A 19,089-nucleotide genomic window follows, 5' to 3' on the forward strand; every position below is an offset into this window, starting at 1 on the left:
AAAAAAATGTGTTTAATGATTCCTTTTACTCATTTCATTAAAGTTATGTAATTGCAATTTATGTAACATTTAACTATTTTAAACATTAACTAAGCAATTAAAAAAATATTTTTCAAGCATTAATTTTCAATGCAATGAATGGTATACATTTAATGTGAATTTAAAATATGTTAAAAAATTACCTCACATCTGAAGTTTTCCTTTGATAAGCATCAACTTTAGATTTGACTGTTTTCGACGGTTTAAACCTATTTTTGATGCTTTTAACCTCAAAAACCAGTTTTTGAAATCAAAATTCCAGCCCTACTTGCTATGCAATTACAGTCAACTCCCGCTACAAGGCGATTCAACTTACGCGAAATGGCTTCAACGCAAAATTTTCGCAGTAACGAATTTTAGAGTTAACGCGAATTCCTCATCTGCAACAAGAAAATTTTTGGAAAGTAGTATTAGCTTCGTTATTGGCTACTAAATATTGATTTCATGCATGGACTTGCATCTCTTTAGCATCCCTGACAGCGGAAGTTCCTACAGCATGCTAGTCTACACAGCCCATCGTTAGTATATCAAACAACCAATGAGCATTTATTTCTTTCATTCTAAATAGTACCTGAATGACCGAGCCTCGCTCGGCTTTAAGAGTTTTTTTTTTTGTCAACTCGTGTTCTTCTAAGGTTCGATACTTTTCAAATATACTTGAAAAGCATCATGCTATTGAAATATTAAGGTTCTTGCCAGTCCTTGAGTATGCTTCCGAAAAATAAAAGATATACATGTAATCAATTCATCAGTATTATAATCATTTCAGCTATAAGAAGTCGACTACTGAATATAGGCCTCCTCTCCCCCACAGTCAACCACATAGGGAAGCTCTGAGCAGGTTTCGTATACATATTCAACGCACGGTATTGAAACTAAGACCAAACATTGCGATAATAAATATGAAAATATTGCTAGGATTGAAAATGTGCCGCGACCATCTTATAACACTAAAGTACCAAACAAAGATTCTGAATGCAATTAAATCAACATTTTGCTTTAAACTATCTGTTACATTTTTGTTTCCACTATACAATTTTCCTGTCATTAATTAAAAGATTTTGAACTTGGAGCTAATTTTACTATGGTGAAAAAAGATTTTGAACTTTGAGCTAATTTTACTATGGTGAAATCGGTTATAACCCAATAAATTGTTTCCATACTATGTTGCGATTCACGATTTTATCCCAATCGAGATTTTCACTTGGAATAAGTACTTTTAGTGTAGTTGGTCACTTTACGCCAGAAAATGCTACGTACAGCATGCTATCCATAAAAACTGATGATCCACAAACCACACCAACAAATTATAACAACAACAGTCTTAACAAAATATAAACAGTTTCAAGATATTAGTTTTTTTCGAAATAAAATTTAGATGCGTGATTTAAAAAACGTATAAAATTATTTGAACTATTAAAAAGAAGATAAATAAATAAAATAAGACAGTCAAGCAATAATTTTGCTTAAAAAAAAAAGTTTTTAGCCAACTGCGATTGAAATTAGCCGAAGCGGCTAATATCAGCCAAGCCTGGCAACCCTAAGCAAGTGTATAATTTTAAAGCGAAAAGGGACAAATTTTCATTGTTATGGTTGCAAATCGTCTGACTTATGTGCCAATTCACAATTTTTTTCAGGGCTGAACTCAATTAGACTTCATATTAAAAAAACTCTTTTTTATAAAAAAATCGCGTTTTTACAGAAAAAACGCTGATGTAGATGAACTTAGAATGCTAAACTACAATTATATCCAAAATTTCATCCAAATCGTTAGAGCCGTTTCCGAGATATGAGATATAAATATATATACATACCCACAAGAATTGCTGGTTTAAAGGTATAAGATTAAAGTTCATAAAATGTAATGACACCTTATCACGCTGTTTAATCTAAAGTTTGCGAAGATGGAAGGAAAAAGAGATTGGTTCTAGCAAATATAGGAAAGCTTAAGATTTTCAATGTGTTTGAGCAACTAAAATATGCGTTGAATGCAGCACGACAATAAGTAAAAGAGAAACTTCCATGTTCCATACGTAGAGTTTTAAAATCAAGAAAAAAGATACCCATAAATGTTCAGAACTTTGAGATCCACAGAGGGTGAACGTTCAAGAGACGAGAAGAGAGGTGTTGCCTTAAATAGAAACGTTAAAAAAGAAAGGCTAATCAAATGTATTTAAAAATTAGATAAGAATAACGATCTGATCATAGTGCATAAATCATCATTATCTTCATTTTTAATTCATAAATTTTATTACTGTATCTACTGAACAGTACTATTATAGTACAGCGTTTTATTATTACTGCATACCGTATGTTCCGTGCTGTTTTATTTCATGTCGAGCCGTCCTAGTAATCATCCTTTTTCTGCATTTTTACAGTATTTAATGTTGAATAAAGCAGATATTTCTCTTTTTTTTTTTTAAATACAGTAAAAGTATGGTTCTTTATGTAAGAAACTGTAAAGTGTAGTTGAGGAATGGTTTAAAGCAGTTTGAGAATTGTTTATGACTGTCTAAAAGAACTTGATATGTTTCTAAAAAAATCGTATATACATTCATTTTTCTACAACGCGAAATTTCGACTTACGTGGGGGGTCTTGGAACGCATCCCTCACGTAAGTCGAGACTTGACTGTATTATTATTATACTATTTTTAGTTACTATAGTGTGGTGTAATTTTGCTGTGCAAGTTGCTCTTTTTGATGTATATATTAAAATTTATTACTAAATGTTTTATAAATATCTAAACTTTCCTTCCTTGGAATTGATGCGATAAGATTATTTTCTGCTTATTTTTATGTTTGCAGTCATAAATTTCCAATGCTTTTTGATGAACCTATACAAATTACTGCAAATAGATGGTATGTAGCTTGGGCAAGAATATCGGGTCCAAGTAGCGATTGTGGCTCAAGTGGTCAATCTGTTGTGACTACAGATGATCAGTAAGTAGTTGTTTACCATACTTGCTTCTGAGCAGAGTTCATTTAAATCAGATTTTTTTAAAATTTAAATTTTTGAATGGGTTAAATTTTTTTTAAACAATACACTAAAAAAATATTTTTATGTCATTAATAATTTTTTTAAGTTGACAGAGATAACCAATTTCTACATGAGTGACTTAAATCACGATTATATAAGATACCAGAAATAATAGTACACTTTAAGTGTAGAAAAAAAAAGTTTAATTAGAATTCTCTTTCACTTTTTAAAACTGAAATAAGCCAAGCAATTGCTTTATGTTTAATATGAGCACTTAATACTTTCTTACACTGAGTACACTTTTAATACCTTATGATCGTTTTCACTACTTATTTAGTAAAATTGTATGTATAGTTCACACACACACATACACCTCATTACTAAAAGCTGTGAAATCAATCCAAATTAATGTATCCATGCATTTTAGTAATAAAATTAGGATAATATTTTGAAATATTTCATAAATATTAAGGTTTAGAAATATGTTATAATCTGAGGTGTGAAAAGAGAGATGGTTTTGTTTTGCATAAAATTAAAAGTTCAGGTTTTATATAGTATGTTTTTTGCAGAGTGCTCCTATATTCAACTACAACATTTTTCATAGCCATATTTATGAAAACTTCAATTATGCTTTGCTTTTTATTTTATTTCTGAAGAATAACTGCAATATTTCAAGGTTCTAAAAATATTTGAATTTTCAATATTGAAATCGTTCACAAATAGTGTTCCTAATTCACTTACCTCACACATAGACAAGCAGAAAGGAACCAAGATAGCTTAGTAAATGAAACTGAAGTTGTAAATGTAATATATTTTTTATTTAAAACAATGCATTTTAAAACTGTAAATTCACTTAATTTTTTTTTCTATTAATTTTAAATTATGATTTTAAAAAAATGCAAGCTGAGTTAAATCAACAAACCCTGCTTCCATGTATAGGAGTGTATTGAATTATTACATAAATAATAATTTACTTTTTTTATTTCAGAATAGTGTTTTATTTCAAAAGTTCAAAAAAGTCGAACAATGGAACTGATGTTAATGCAGGACAAATACCTCAGCTTTTATACAGGTAAATGTGTTTAGCTTATTGTCGTATGCCCTTTTCAATGTTTTATGAAATATTTTGTTTCTGCCTAAATGTTTCCACACACTATTATTTTTCAAGCTTCAATTTCTTAGTTCTATCTCGTATGTTTTGATTTTGTGTTGCAACAGAAATTGAAAGTGTTCAAATTGAGATTGAGTTTTTTTTTTGTTACTAGACAAGTTATATTGTTCATGAAAATTTATTTTACTATTTTATTTTGATTTTTAAAATTTTAAATACAGTGAAATCCTGTTACATTAAATGCCAATACAACAAAATATCCATTACAACGAACAAAACATTCAGTCCCATTAAAAAACCCCATTAAGCTAATGTATAAAAATTCTCTTTTTTGCGAAACGGTTGTTTCAAAAATTCATTACAACAAAATGCGTTTCTCAACATCAGTTTGAATATTTTTTACTTATTGCCATTTTCAGAAATTAAAAAATGACTTTTACAAGTCGTAAAGCGAAAACTCCTTTTTTACATTTGAAACAGAGCTGCACATTAGGGTGGGCTGAAAAAAATCGAATTTTCGTAGAGCACTTAGCCTTAGTGCTGAAAATTTAAGAGTCCCTAACACTAAATACTGTGCAAAATTTTGTGACTCTGAGTTAATGTCTTCTGCTGTGGTAAGAGACTTGAATTTTTGAAATTTTTAGAAAAACATCAAATTAGAGAAAATTTACAAAATATTTTAAATTCCGCTGATTTTTGAGCCTTAGTTTAGTAGTTTCTTAACTTCTTAACACAAACTACTGCGTAAAATTTCAAGCCTGTGAGTTAATGTTTTCTGCTCTCACAAGAGGCCTGAATTTTGAGAATTTTGCATAAAATTTTATAAATACGAGTCACACATTATAAAGTACCTATATACCTAATGCCCTGCAAAACTTCAAATTTTTGCGGCATCTCTTCCAGTTTGTTGATGGTTCAACGTCAGTCAGGCTCTAAATCTTACTATAGAAAAATGCTGTGCGACTCAGAAAAGCGTCCCATAGTTGGTTTTAAGCCATTAGATTGCAAGTTGACCCGACGATATTGAGTAAACACCAACAATATTTATTACTAATATCACATGCCGTAAAATAAGGCGTATGCTCTCCTTATCTTACTAACTGCGACCTGGGTGTGCTAAATATGTCTCCCTGTCTGAAAACAGCTAATAGAGTATTGAGATTGTACACTTCAACTATAAAACCACCAACTGATGTTTCAAATCTTATTCAAGTTTATTAATGTATATACTCCATCTTGGTTTAGAATAAAAATCATTCTATTAGAGATGGAGCTAAGGGGCATTCATTAAGTACGTAAGGGTCCCGAAAGTGAGGGGGGAGTTAGAAAAATCTCTACACAGCCTTACTTCGGGGGGAGGGGAGGGGGGGGGGTCAAACCCATTCTTACCTAATATTTTCCAAGTGGATATTTTATATTAGGAATCGCAGGGTCAAGTGGTTTGGCAGGGATCGTATTGTATTTCATTTGCTTTTGAAAGGTAAAAAATGCATTAGGATTAGCTGTTTTTTACTTGTTTTACAAAGAATGAATAGTGTAAAATATAATAAAAAATCTTACTGTTTATGGCATGTTTTATTTTTAATTAGTTATGCATCATATAATATATTTGAAAAGTAAAATTTTTTGATGAACGTTAAACTGGGAGTTTAGTGCAGCTGATCCTTTTCTAACAACATTTTATTATTTTGAAAAACAAAAATTAATCTTACTTAAGAAAAGGGAGCGGGGTTTGAAAAATCTTACGTGACCTTACATGGTGTTGCCAAAATCATCCTTACGTAATTAATGAATGGCCCCTAAACACGTTTGGGAATTCTTTTTGCATCAAGATACTTGCCAAAAGGGTATCAACGTAATTGATTCCATCAATTGCTCTAAAAGGTACATTTTGTAGTTTTAATAATGCATTGTTTCCAATCTTTATTCATAATTTATAATTTTTCCCCAATGAATAGAAATCTATATCCTAGTTGCAGTTCTAATTTTTTGCATATTTCCTTGAGAGTTTTTGTAACCGTATAAAAAACATTCATTTTTAATCAAACTTGTTCTTACATGCAATTAGATTATATAATTAAAGAGCTTGTAAAGTTCCCACTTCAACAGCCACACGATATAACTTTTTTCCCATTGAAATATAGACTTCTTGCCAGAGCAGAGGAAATTAACCCAAAGGTTGGAAACTTTGCATAATAATTTGTGTCAAAAGTTTACAAAATTAAAGACAGGCTCATTTTTTCGATTTTTTTCCTGGAGGGGGGGGGGGGGGATAAAGGGCTTGAACTCAATGAACTTTGATCAAAAACTACAAAACCATGCCCACTTATATGTAAAAACGTTAGTTTTTAAAGTTAGGGGGGCCATTGACCCTCTTCACACAAACCCCTTTAAAAGAAGGACCTGGTTCAAGCTGTAGTCTTATGCCTAAGATGTGATTAAAAATTTGAAGTATTGCAGGGCATTAGGTATATAGGTACTTTGTAATGTGCCACTCGTATTTAAGGAATTTTACATAAAATTCTCAAAATTCAGGCCTCTTGCCAGAGCAGAAAAAATTAACTCACAGGCTTGAAATTTTACGCAGTAGTAGTATATAAATTATTGTGGGTCTAAGGCCTCCCTTTCAGTTGTCGGGCCTTGGACATGGACATTGAAATTTTCAATGAAATAAAACACTTGAAGTCAATGCTTAAGACTAGAGTCCCTATAAGAAAACATAGTTACATAAGACTAGCTTAGGAGACAAATCTCTTCAACCCTTGCAACTTCTGGATGCTCTAAGGAAGACTAAACAAGATAGTTTGTTCCCGAACATTACTACAGCAATCTGGTTATTCTGCTGCAACCCTGTATCTGTAAGTTAAGGAGAGTGAAGTTTTAGTTTGATGAAAAGGATAAAAAGTGCTAATCGATCAATGATGAACCAAGAAAGGATGAAAGGTCTCGGCATTCTGGCAAAAGAATCTGATTTGGCAATGAAATGTGATATCATTGATGACTTTGCAAGGAAGAGGGCTAGACGAGAGTGGTGTTTTCATGGTGTGTAATTTTAAAATGAGTAACATGAGCCTAATGTTTTATTATTGATTTTTATACCAGGTTCTTTTCTTTTTGATAAAACCTATACTGCTAATAAAATAAAAATGTAATAACTATACCTCTAATTTTAACAATTTTTCATTTGTTTACTAATATTTATTCTCACATATATCATTGCCTTAGAGCAACAGTAAGATATTTTAGTGTTATTTCTGGGATTAGATATCTTACTGTTGCTCTGAGGTGGCAATATATAAATACATACAAAAAATTCAAGCTTTGGCATACTGATTCTAGAGGAAAGTAAATAAGTTAAGTAACAACTAGGTAACAGTTTAGTAAATTTGGTTTTAAAACATTTCTTGCAATATTAACCTAAAGCCAATATGTGTTTTTGTTGTGTTCAAGGGAATTGAGTTGTCAAGATAAAAGGTAAGTAGGTTGGTTGACTGAATCTAGGGGCCCTGACTTCTTAATTGCACATGGGCCCAAGAATCCTGTCGTCAGGCCTGGTGGTCAGTAAAATTACGTTCATAAATTAGAATCTTTTACAGTGTCTTCTGGGAATAAATCTCTCCTGCGAGAAAAAATATTTTTTGTGAAGATGAGCAATGAAGAAAACTTCAGTGTTCAATAGTTTCCTCTTTTGTTTTTTAGAATAAATGATATGGTTAATTATATTTTAGATCGTTAGTAAATGTTGCATATTTAATTGTATTAAGTGTAGATTTGCAAAATTATTTTTTTTAATATAAAAATCAAGTACAGCGAAAGTTTTCTCGGTCCTTTGGAGTTCACTGTAATAGGAGTTCACTGTAGTTCAATATGAGATTTACTTATTCTCATTTTGAACTTATTGAATTTACTTTCAATGAGATTTACATATTTTTTTATAAAGTACTATTTTGCCAAATTGTGAATGAATTATATGATCCACAAGAAAGGTTAAAAACAGTGACATGATATTTTAGAACTGCCTTTAAGTTCTATGTTTAGAAAAAATCTTCATAAAGTGAAGGTAATGAGCTTGTTAGAGAACATTTTTTTAATGAATCACAATGTAAGTTTGGTTGGGTTAATTTTTTTTGCTTTCTATTTAATGTATATTAAATAGTATTTAATGTATACAAATTATTTTACAAAGATAATTTGGTTTCGAGTTCATGCACATTATGGAAAAAAAACCTTTCCAACTTGAAAATTATTAAAACAAAAACACTTAAAGTAGACGAATGTAAGTTTAATTTTTAAATTTTAAAGCTATTTCATTCTAAAATTTCAAATGCAAAAGGATATAAATGTTAGAGAACAATATTTTGATGCATGGTAACTTTAAAATGTTTTGTAACTTTTGTAACTGGTTTTTCAATGGTTTTGCAAATTTAGTTCTTCACAATGGTAAATGGTTGCTACTTAGAATAATACCATTATTGTTTTGTGAAAAACATGAATGTGCAGTGTTAGAAAGCTATTTCCACTTAATTGCATTTTTCTATAATGAGTCAATACTCTGCACCATGTCAAAGATAAGTCTTTTGATTCTCAATGGAAAGTCTGCTGTATGCAATTTTTGTTTTGGCGTTCTGAAGGAGAAAAGATTCTTCACAAATAGAAAATTTCAATTTTCTCAATACTATGCCTTTGTATAGCTGTGCTCCAGTTTGGCCGAAGTGGGGGAGAGAAGAATTTATGGGCAGAGCAAGAGCAACCCTTCAGAGCAACAGCAAGACATATAAGCCTAGAAACATCAGTAAGATATTCTGGTCTTGCTTTGAGGCTATGATATGGAGAATATATTCTTCTTTCTGACCAATTTAATAAATATTATGTTAAAGAAGAATTTCTAACAAATGGAAAACTAAAAGTATATTTACAGAATATTGTTTTAAAAAATAAGAGGAAAGTGGAAAAGAAATTTTCTCTTGGTTTTTTTCGTTACAAATATTAGTTTATTATTTAAGTTATGTAAAATAAAACAAATATTTTTGACAAATATTTTAGATGTATTTAATTTGTGCATGTTTTCATGTTTCTAATTTTTCAGAATAAAGGATATTGCAATGTAACATAAAATCAATTTTGCTAGTAGTTTTCTTTTTTGTCTTCATTGAAAATGTCACAAATTCTTAAAACTAATATTGGCACAAATATTGATGCATTAATTATTCCAAATTTTGCAGAACAATAACTCCTGACAATCAAGGTTTATCCAAGCCTTGCAGTCAAGTAGAACCTGTTACTGTTTTAAGTAAAGAATTTTCTAGAACTGTTAGTCCTGTAAGTTTACCTTCCTTTTATTTATTTTTTTCAATGATTTTTTTCTTCAACTATGATAAGATAATTGAAGTACCAGGTCAGTTAGGAAAATATTGTGACCCCCCCCCCCAAAAAAAAAAAGACAAACCTGGAGCATTGGACACATAATCACCCTTAAGAAAATAGTTTCCATGGGACTTGACATTTCTCCCAGTAGTGTTGCCATTGTTAGAAGCAATCTAGGGTTTTTTTTTTGTGAAGAGGAGAAAACTATTAAGTGTCCTATAATTAGCATGATTCACAACTTATTTAATCTAAACTATTAAATACCAGGTTATATGTTACCAGGGATCAAAGTGGTCCTATATTTCCTATAAATAATATATTTTTCAAAAGAGGTCAAAAATCATCCTATATTTCCTATAAATCCGATATTTCCAAAAAAAAAAAAAAACCCCTTATATTTTTGGTACCCCAGAGGAATTTGACACCTTATGCATAAAGACTTATGTGATCTTTCATTGAAAGTTATGTCCTGCTTCATCAGAAAAGAAGCTCTTAAAGGGAAAACTGCTAAAAATTTACTTCAGTTAGATCCAATAAAAGATTTGAAATTTCATGTTGATAAAAGGTTGCCCAGATAGCTCCAAATGTACCACAAAAACATTTATTCAAGTTAAAAAAAATATTAAAATATCCTGCACTTGACCTATAATTTTCTTCAAAAAACTAATATTTTTCTATATATTTTTTAAAAAACATAAGGTAAATTTTTAGAAATTATAAAGCTGAAAAATATAATCAATAAAGTAGGTAATTTGCATTAAGTAGGAGATTTTGCTCTCATGCTATATTTTAAGTCTCACACGTAATACTTTAACTATGGGATTTTTTTTTTATGTTTCTCCCATTTTAACTGCATTATTTTTTAATTATTCATTTGAAAATGTTGATTTAAATATGTATTCGGCAATAATTTTTGAAATAGATTTTTAATATTAATTTATGTATAATTTTTTAAAAACTTAAATAGAAAAAATCATTTTTTTTGAAAAAAGAAAACCCCTCCTATATACCTTAATATTTTTTAATTTGGATAAATATTTTTGTGGTACATATGGGACTATAGAGGCAACGTTTTATCAGCATGAAATTTGGAATTTCCAAAAAAAAAAAAAAAAACTTTTCCCGATTCTGCCTAGTACGTACATCACTAGTTCACAATTTCGCTGGTCTACAATTTCAGATGTAAGTCAACACAGGTTGGTGTAGTTAATTATATGAAATTTTTTACAATTGTTTTGACATAAAAGGAGAAACATAAGAAAATGTGGACTTGAAAAAAAAATTTCGTTTTTTTTTTTTGGATACACCGTAATGTACATCAATGATGAAGATATTCCTAAGAATGTAGCAGATAACCCCGTCAATAAGTATTGGAATTTCATCTTTAACCTGAAGGATGAAAGGCTGCACTAACCTAATTTGACAAAACTTGTTAAAGCTGTCCTGACTTTATCTCATGGACAAACTTCTGAGGAGAGAGCTTAACAAAAGAATTGTGACTTGTGACAAACCAAACATGAGTTTAGACACAATTGTTGCTCTCAGAGTGATAACTCGGTAAAACACCCTGTGGAAAATGTTCATGTAAATTAAAAAAAAAAAAAGATCCAGTTGTGCAAAGCAGCACATTTGAAATATAAGAAACAGAAAAAAAAAAAAAAAAATCTGGAAGAAATAAGAAGGGAAAATGTTAAACCTAAATCGGATGATGTAAGAAAAAAATCTTGAGATAAATTGAGAGGATTTTGAGGAAAACATAAATTCAGCTCAGGCAATGATAGATGAGGGGAATATGAAATTAAAAATTAGACTCAAATGCATGATTGGCACATAGGAGGGGCAAACCATAATAGTCTTTGGTAATAAATTTTTTAAAGCTGCTCAGAAAGATGCAGTTCTATGTAATTTTTGCTAAACCATTTTGGTTTTTAAGTGAAATAAATTGGTTTTTCCCATAATATTATCGTTTTTATTTATTTATTTTTTGCGTGTTAGAAATTTAAATTTTTATATTCTGATAGTAAAAAGTCAATAAGGTATATCTAACAATTTTTGTATACATATTTTTTCATCAATGGCACTAAACAGTAACTTTTTTATGATGTGTATGCAGAATTTAATCATTTTTTTTTTGGTGTCCTATAAATCCTATATTTTTTCAAAATGTGTCCTATATTTGTTTCAAAAAATGTCTTGTGTTTTGTCAGTTGGTCACTTTGACCCCTGTGTTACGTTATGGTATGATTTTTTATTAATCAGTAAGTGATGCTGTGTGTTTGTAATAAATTCTCTAAATTTTAATTGTTATAGAATCTCTTTCTCCTCCATATTCTTTAATTAAGCTACATCAGTTTCATTTGTACAAAAGTGTTCCTTCTCCTTGTTGTTCTTTCCTTTTCTGGCAATGCAATGGTAATAGCCTAAAATATATTTCATTTTTTCTGTATTACCAATTTAGTGTATATTTTTGCTTATTAAAAATTAATAGTAGTGTTTGTTTTCCCTTTTTAATTGTAGGATTGCTTTCATTCCTTATTAAGGCTTCTTCGATGGGCTTGGCAGTCTTTTAAAGCTGGGTATTGTGAAGCAATTTTAGGTTCAACAATGCCAGCAGTTGCAGCTCTTTTGGATTTAGAAAGACTGGAATACATATGTACTTCTAGTTTACATCTTTTAAAAATATACATCAATGAAATATATCCAAATGGACGTAAGTAACTGCATCTTAGTTGAAAACCATACATGTTTTTCTTCTTTTTTTCTAATAATGGGTTATTTCCTTTTCTAAAACCTTGCTTTAAATAGTAACTTATAAAATCAATGAGAAAACAACTTTATTTTTGCTGTTATTTTAAGCTATGTTTCACTAAACATGATTGGATATTCAACTACTTATAAGAAATACCCTTTGTCTGCTTATTTCAATTTCAAAACATATTTTGTACACACATACGTATTGTTTTTAACAGAAAACATCCTCTGTTCAGAATATGTATGTATGCATTATTAGGATGAACCATTGTCCATAGACTGCTGGTAACTTGTTTTACAGTACTAAAAAATATTATGCATGTAAAACTAACTTTTCACTTTAATATTACTTTCTCTTTATGCAGTGAAATATAAATAAAACAAAGGAAATATGTGCATATGTTCCCTGTATAAATCCATTTTGCATCGGATCTCTACTAAATTCAGTAGGGAAGTACTAGGGCACCCGAAAAGGAACGTAGGGGGGGGGGGTTTCAAATGCCAGAAAAATACCGAACTGTTCGAATTTTAATGTTACCACCCGAAAATGGCATTTAAAAGCTCTTTCTACCCGAAATAATTATCCGATCAGTTCAATTTTGATGCCATTCAAAAGCCCGCAAAAAATAATAGTTCATAGAGTTCATTCACTTCCTTCGGTTTTCAAAAAAAAAAAAAGAAAAGGCTGTAAAATTACTGGGAAAAAATTAAAAAGCACTTTTAAGCCTAATGGAACTCTATTTTCATATGGGAAAACTATCGTTTACGTGATCTCATTTTAAATTTGCGTTCAGAAGGTTGCCATATTTGCCATGTATTTTTTTCTCGGCTGTGACTAAATAAAATTTTGTTTTTGTTTCGAGGTAACAATTTCCGCTTTTGTTTATTATTTGGCAATTTATCTTCTTTCTTTTTTTAAAAAGGATTTTAGGTGTATTTATGGAGGGTTGCGTTTATTTGGGAATTTTTAATTTGCCGTTTCCTTTCTTTGACTGATTATTTTGATGGGAAATTTTACAGTATATTTTTTTCTTTGAGTGAAGCCTGATTGTTGAACATGTGTCACTCGAGATAACTTTTATTTTCGAGGTAGACCGTGCAAAACCAGGCGATGCAGCTAGTTTTAAAATATAACAGATCCTTGATAATGCAAAAATCACAGAAAGCTGATTTGTTTTATATCCTGTAGCTCTTTAGACATTTATCTGCATTTTATTCAGTCCATTTAATGATCATGTTGTGTACACTTGTTTTAGTTCACTATATTTGTTTCCTACATTTCTGTTTAAAGAAAATGTAAGCAGTATTCAGCTGCAAAAATTTAAAATATATATAAATCATTAATAATTACAATCATTTATTATTTTATTTGTTTGTTAAATAGCTTGTAAAATTTCAGCATAAGTTGTAAATTAATTCCAGTATTTTTTTTGGCTAAGTCAATATGTAATATGATGTACATTATCGTTATAGTAACCTCTTATTATAGCAGCCAATTTTGTTTGAACAACAGATGTCATTATAACGAACATGGACTGTAGTATAACTACACTACGGAAGAATTGAAGGTTTTTCAAAATTGTCATATTTGACATTTTCCGCAATCCTGTCTTGATGTATTGTTCAATTATAGACAGGCTTTTAGAATTTTAAATAATATTAATAAAGTTTTGAACTTAATCAAATATTGCTAAATTCCACAGCTTAACACTTCTGAAAAAAATTGTTTAGATAATGAGTTGGAGAGAATAGTTACTTTTTATTTTTATAAGTTAAAAGAGTAAAATAAGTTTCCTTTGATTGAATCAAATGATTAATTTGTACTAAAAAACCCACCTGAAAATAATTATGGAAATCAGTCAAAAATGTATGGCACTGGCAGAATTTATTTCAGGAAGCTTATTGTTTGAAAATGACAGAAATTTAGTTGCTTTGTTAAGTTATTTATTTATTTTTCTTTTTTTCATTTTTACATTCATGCTGAGACATCAGGACCGGATTTGGAAGTGTGGAGGCCCCAGGGCAACGAAGGAGTGGAGGCCCCTAATCAATGTTTAAAAAGATCATCATATTTTCGAAAATATCCGATACTTTGATATATATCTGAATATTTTGATATATATATGTATATTTCCGATATTTTCAATATTTTTGACCCGTTGAAAGTTAGGATATTATTTTGGGGGCCTCTTTGTTGTGGAGGCCTAGGGGCAGTAGCCCACCCCTGCCCTCCCTTAAATCCGGTCTTGTGAGACATAATTGTATTTTCAACTTTATTCTCATATTTTGTGTGAGACATATTTCAGGTATTAACCTGAAATTTTGTTTTTACATCCATCCATTAAAAGAAAAACTTTCTGATTTGTAATTAATTTTTTTTACTAATTTCAGCTGTGTCTAAAAAATCAGTTTCAGAAGTCCCCAAACTTGCAGAATGTGTTGCAGATGTCAGAGCTTTGCTTCAGCACATTCTTTCTGATAGATTGCCGTCTGCTCAAGTGAAAACATCATTTTCAAGTATTCCGACTTCATCTTCTACCTCAGCTCTTCTTGCTAACTATTTGCAGTCGATTTTAGAAGAATGTCATGTGACTTTCCTGGCTTGCTATCATGCATTTTATCCTAGTTCCCAGTTAAAGTGGCGTGGTTTATGTGATTTACTTTTAACAATTGATGTGGTAAGTAAGGATACAATGATATTTTCCCCTTTTTTTGATCAAGTGATATTTAATTTCAGTATACACCCAAATCTGTTTTTATGCAGTGGATAGGGACCACATAAAAATTTGCATAAAAAAGCATCGTTCGAATCTTCACCAGTAAGCCAAAAGTTCTTTTTGCAACACAGTTAAAATTTTTCTTTTCATGCCATGGATAGGGATCCCCATAAAAAAAATTTCACGTAGGAAATAATCCCAAAACTTACGAAATAACTAGGAATTGCTTTTTTAAACGAAATCAAAATAAACCAAGTGATGATAATTTTACCAAACAGTGAGACAAAATTTCCCAAATAAGGAAATTTTTGGGAGGTCACAGTGACCTCCCATCAGGGTGTCACTGTTGTCACTTGAACGTACTACCTTGCACTTATTTTATTAATAATTTCCTCAATTCCCAATCTGATTAAAATTTTCATGTACTGCAACAAAAAAAAATCATTAAAAAAAATAAATGCAAAAAAAAAAAAAAAAAGCACAAAAACCCAGGTTTGAGTGTACTTTTCATTATTCATTAGATAATTGATTTGAGAAAATGTTTGCCATGGTATTTTATTTATGTTTTTGTACCATATTGTTGGAAAACATTATCTTTATTTCTTGCTTGTTTTTAATTTTTCGCCGCTCTTTTTTATTATAGTTTTTTTTTTTTAATTTGAATTCCTTACAGCCTTGGGTGGAGGAAAATGTTGAAGGAGATCATCTTTTAGCAGCTGTGTTAGCATCTTTGTGTTCATCCTCCATTCGTTTGACGTCAACTCTGCCTGTCACTTTAGATACTGATCTTATAAGTGATTCATCTCCTCTGTCTCCTGAGCAAAATCCAGATTCCAGTCCCTCAGTGAATGGTCACACTCAAGAGATGTCACCTGGACTTTGTGGTTCAGAAGTTTATCGCTATCCTGTCTTGATAGATTGTGTTGCAGTAAGAACTGAGGTATTAGCATTAACTAGTATTGCATGTGGTCAAAATTTAATTTATGTTTGCAAACTAAATAAAGTAAATTTATTTAAAAATTGTTGTGATGTGCACACTCCCATAGGATTTTGATATTTCTGCTATTTTGTTAATATGTTGTAATATTATATGAATAAAATTTCAATTGTGTATTTTATTTGTCATTCTTATTATTTTGATTTTGTTCTTTTTTTGCATATTTTTTATGAAATCGTTATACAGAGAGAAGGTTGCAATCCTGGGCCATGTAGTTTCAGAGAAGTACTCGATCGTTTGCTATCTATTGTTAAACAACCTTTAGATGCAATGCTACATCAGGTTAGTTTTGATCTCAAACTGATTTTTTTCTGCTAGTTCATTTTAAAATTGTTTAGTGATGAGATTGAATTAACCTCATACTTACGAATTGTGAAAAGTTCAAACATTCATTTACATTTTAACTATGTTAAATAAATATTTTTTTATGTCTTTAAACACTAATAAAAATGATAGCTTGAAAATCACTTTAGCATTATTGAATTTCTAAAATTATCCAAATTATCTCTTATTATATCTGTACATTTTAAAGGTTTGTTTCTCTGATAAAATGTATTGCATTGCTCTGTATCTTAAAAGTTTCAGAACTCTTTTAAATGTTAATGGTTCTAATGCCTCACAAACCTTGGTGTTTTTACTCATTGTAAAGCTAAATTAGGAATTTATTTTTTCTCCCCGTTTTTTAATTCAAAACTGCAAACTGAAACAATTCTTTTGATGAATAATTTTTCTTTAAAAATATATAATTTTCTCTTTGCTGAAGTATTTACTGTTTTTTCCCTTTTAAACAGGAAACTGTTAAGCATTCTTCTAAATTAATTTCAAATGCCTGTGCCTTTATAGCTGTAATTGTTGCAGAGTTGTCCTACCAATCTGCTGGTACTGTTGTAAGTTTTTGTTTTTCTTGATATGTCTGTTAAGTACTATTATTAGTAATATTTATCTTGCATTGAAGCAATTGGCTCATGGATATCTGTACAATCTTATCATAAATATTCAATGTTAAAATTTGTTTCAATAAAATTTCCCTATTTTTTTTCTGAAAGTTTTCTTTAAAGTCAGCTTTTGATACATACTTTGTTTCTTCTTTATCAAAAATAATTGCACTTTAAAGGTGTGAGAAAAATATATTTAATGATATTTAAGCCCGCAGAGTCCGTTCATAAATTCAACTATGTTTGACTAAAATTAGTTATGAAAATTTTGTACACTTGATTTGGAATTATAAAGTGTTATTTCTTCAGTGCAAGAAAAATAGCCCAAAACGTAGCTAATTTGAGGCAAACAATGTATGATTGTTGTATAGCTTACAGTTTATCATTGGTGAAAAATAAAAGATAAAGATATATTAATACATGTAGTGCTTGATATTTATTTATATATGTTTTTTCTTAAGTTGGACATGCATGGTACTGGTGGTCAAGTTTTACACGTAACTCCTTCTCGTTTCACAAAAGTGAGCCAAAATCGAACATGGAATACTGGAAATGGTTCTCCTGATGCTATTTGCTTTAGTGTTGATCGCTCTGGTATTCTGATATCTGGAGTTACAGTTTATGGTGGTATTGGAAATGAGTGGCACTATGAGTTGGAATTGTTAGATGACGTGAGTATTGGTTTACATTACAATTATCTGTTTGTATTATTGAAATAAGTAACTATATTTTCTTTGAACTGTCATGTCTTCAAAGCAAATAAGGGTTCCATTGTATAGAGAATATGCAGAGGAAACCATTCTGCCAGATCTCATCCCTCTACGCCTTTACTTGCCGGAGATAAAGATTGCAAGCTAAACTTAAAATCGCCAATTATCACCCAGGCTTTCACCAAATTTGGCCACAAAATCTTTAAACTATGTATCAGCTTGCATCCGACTCTTTAAGCATGATATCTTTTAACCATTGTAATTGAAAGAAATTTTTCATGTGGATAGTGAAAGCAAATCACATCGGTAAAAAGGATATAAAGGAACTAATCAACTTTAATTTTAATGTGTTACAAACTGTCTATAACCAGTTTAATCTTAATATTGAACCTTTTTGTTACCTTAAAAGTTCTTCTACTCTTTTTAGCAAAGTGGTGGTAACGCTGATCCTTCTCATACTCAAAGGTGGAAAACTTTGGCTATTGTTCGAGGAACTTTTGGTCCAGAAGATTGCTATGGAGATGTTGCTGAAATTAAATTTGAAAGACCAGTTCCAATAAAGGTAAGAAAAATACTGCACTTTTATCAATTTTCATTATTTTTTTCTCATCTGAAATTTAAAGCTACATTTTAGCTTCATTTTGTAGAATATGTTTGTATTTAAAGTTTAAATTAAATATATGCTTTTTATTATTTTTGTCAGCACTCTTTGCTTTTAAGAATACAAAAATAAAATTTGAAAAATATTGTTTGATCTTTATTCATAGTTTATCTCTTTTTATCATATTGTATGATTGTTGAGTGAAGATAATTTTGCCGTTTTTTGGGATTGATTAAATTTTGGAGTATTTGTACGCTTTGAAGCAATTATGAGCTTCGGCGATAAAAAATATTCAATAGTTAACGATTAAAAAAAAAAAAAAAGAAAGAAATAGGAAGAAAACAAATATTTTCTCTTCTTACTCCATTAGCTACTTATTTGGTTTCTAAACGAATGAATGCAGCTGTTGCTAAGATCGATATTCACAAAAAAAAAAAAAAAATCATTATTTTGAGAATTTTTATGATGCTAAAGATTTCAATAAAGTACTCTTTGCATAGTTTAAAAAGGTACTGGAAGACATCCAACTGTTATCTGATCACATACATTATTTTATCATGCCTGTTAGATTTTAGAGCAAGGCCGTAGCCAGGAATTTTTTTCGGGGGGGGGGGGGGGCGGACATGGTCAGAGGCAAGTGTGGTTCCAGACAATTAGTCCAGAGGGGAGGTGGGATAGGGTTCAAAGTTGCGTTTATTTGGGGTTTGCAAAATCAAACTGAAAGTAATAAAAAATTGGTTTAAAATAACTTTTTTTATTAACTTATTATAAAACCATATGCGACGAGAACTTTTTACTACTTTCTACTACTTTCTCGAGACAAATGGGAATATCCCGAAATACACTTAATAAAGTGAGCCCCATCAATCGCTCTTCTTTCGTCGCA

At 30.2% G+C, this 19,089-nt stretch overlaps 1 protein-coding gene across 1 annotated transcript in view; it reads left to right on the forward strand.

Moving 5' to 3' along the window:
• LOC129232959 (E3 ubiquitin-protein ligase MYCBP2-like) overlaps window positions 1–19,089 on the forward strand; it is a 284,810-nt gene that overhangs the window by 76,509 nt on the left and 189,212 nt on the right. The window contains exons 28-37 of the mRNA XM_054867051.1: window positions 2,846–2,980; window positions 4,006–4,089; window positions 9,351–9,447; window positions 12,010–12,202; window positions 14,635–14,921; window positions 15,634–15,900; window positions 16,144–16,239; window positions 16,749–16,844; window positions 17,354–17,563; window positions 18,030–18,164. Of these exons, the coding sequence (XP_054723026.1) occupies window positions 2,846–2,980; window positions 4,006–4,089; window positions 9,351–9,447; window positions 12,010–12,202; window positions 14,635–14,921; window positions 15,634–15,900; window positions 16,144–16,239; window positions 16,749–16,844; window positions 17,354–17,563; window positions 18,030–18,164 (1,600 nt within the window). The remainder of the gene's footprint in view (window positions 1–2,845; window positions 2,981–4,005; window positions 4,090–9,350; window positions 9,448–12,009; window positions 12,203–14,634; window positions 14,922–15,633; window positions 15,901–16,143; window positions 16,240–16,748; window positions 16,845–17,353; window positions 17,564–18,029; window positions 18,165–19,089) is intronic.

The sequence above is a fragment of the Uloborus diversus genome, chromosome 1, assembly GCF_026930045.1.
Source record: "Uloborus diversus isolate 005 chromosome 1, Udiv.v.3.1, whole genome shotgun sequence".
NCBI classification, from domain to species: domain Eukaryota; kingdom Metazoa; phylum Arthropoda; class Arachnida; order Araneae; family Uloboridae; genus Uloborus; species Uloborus diversus.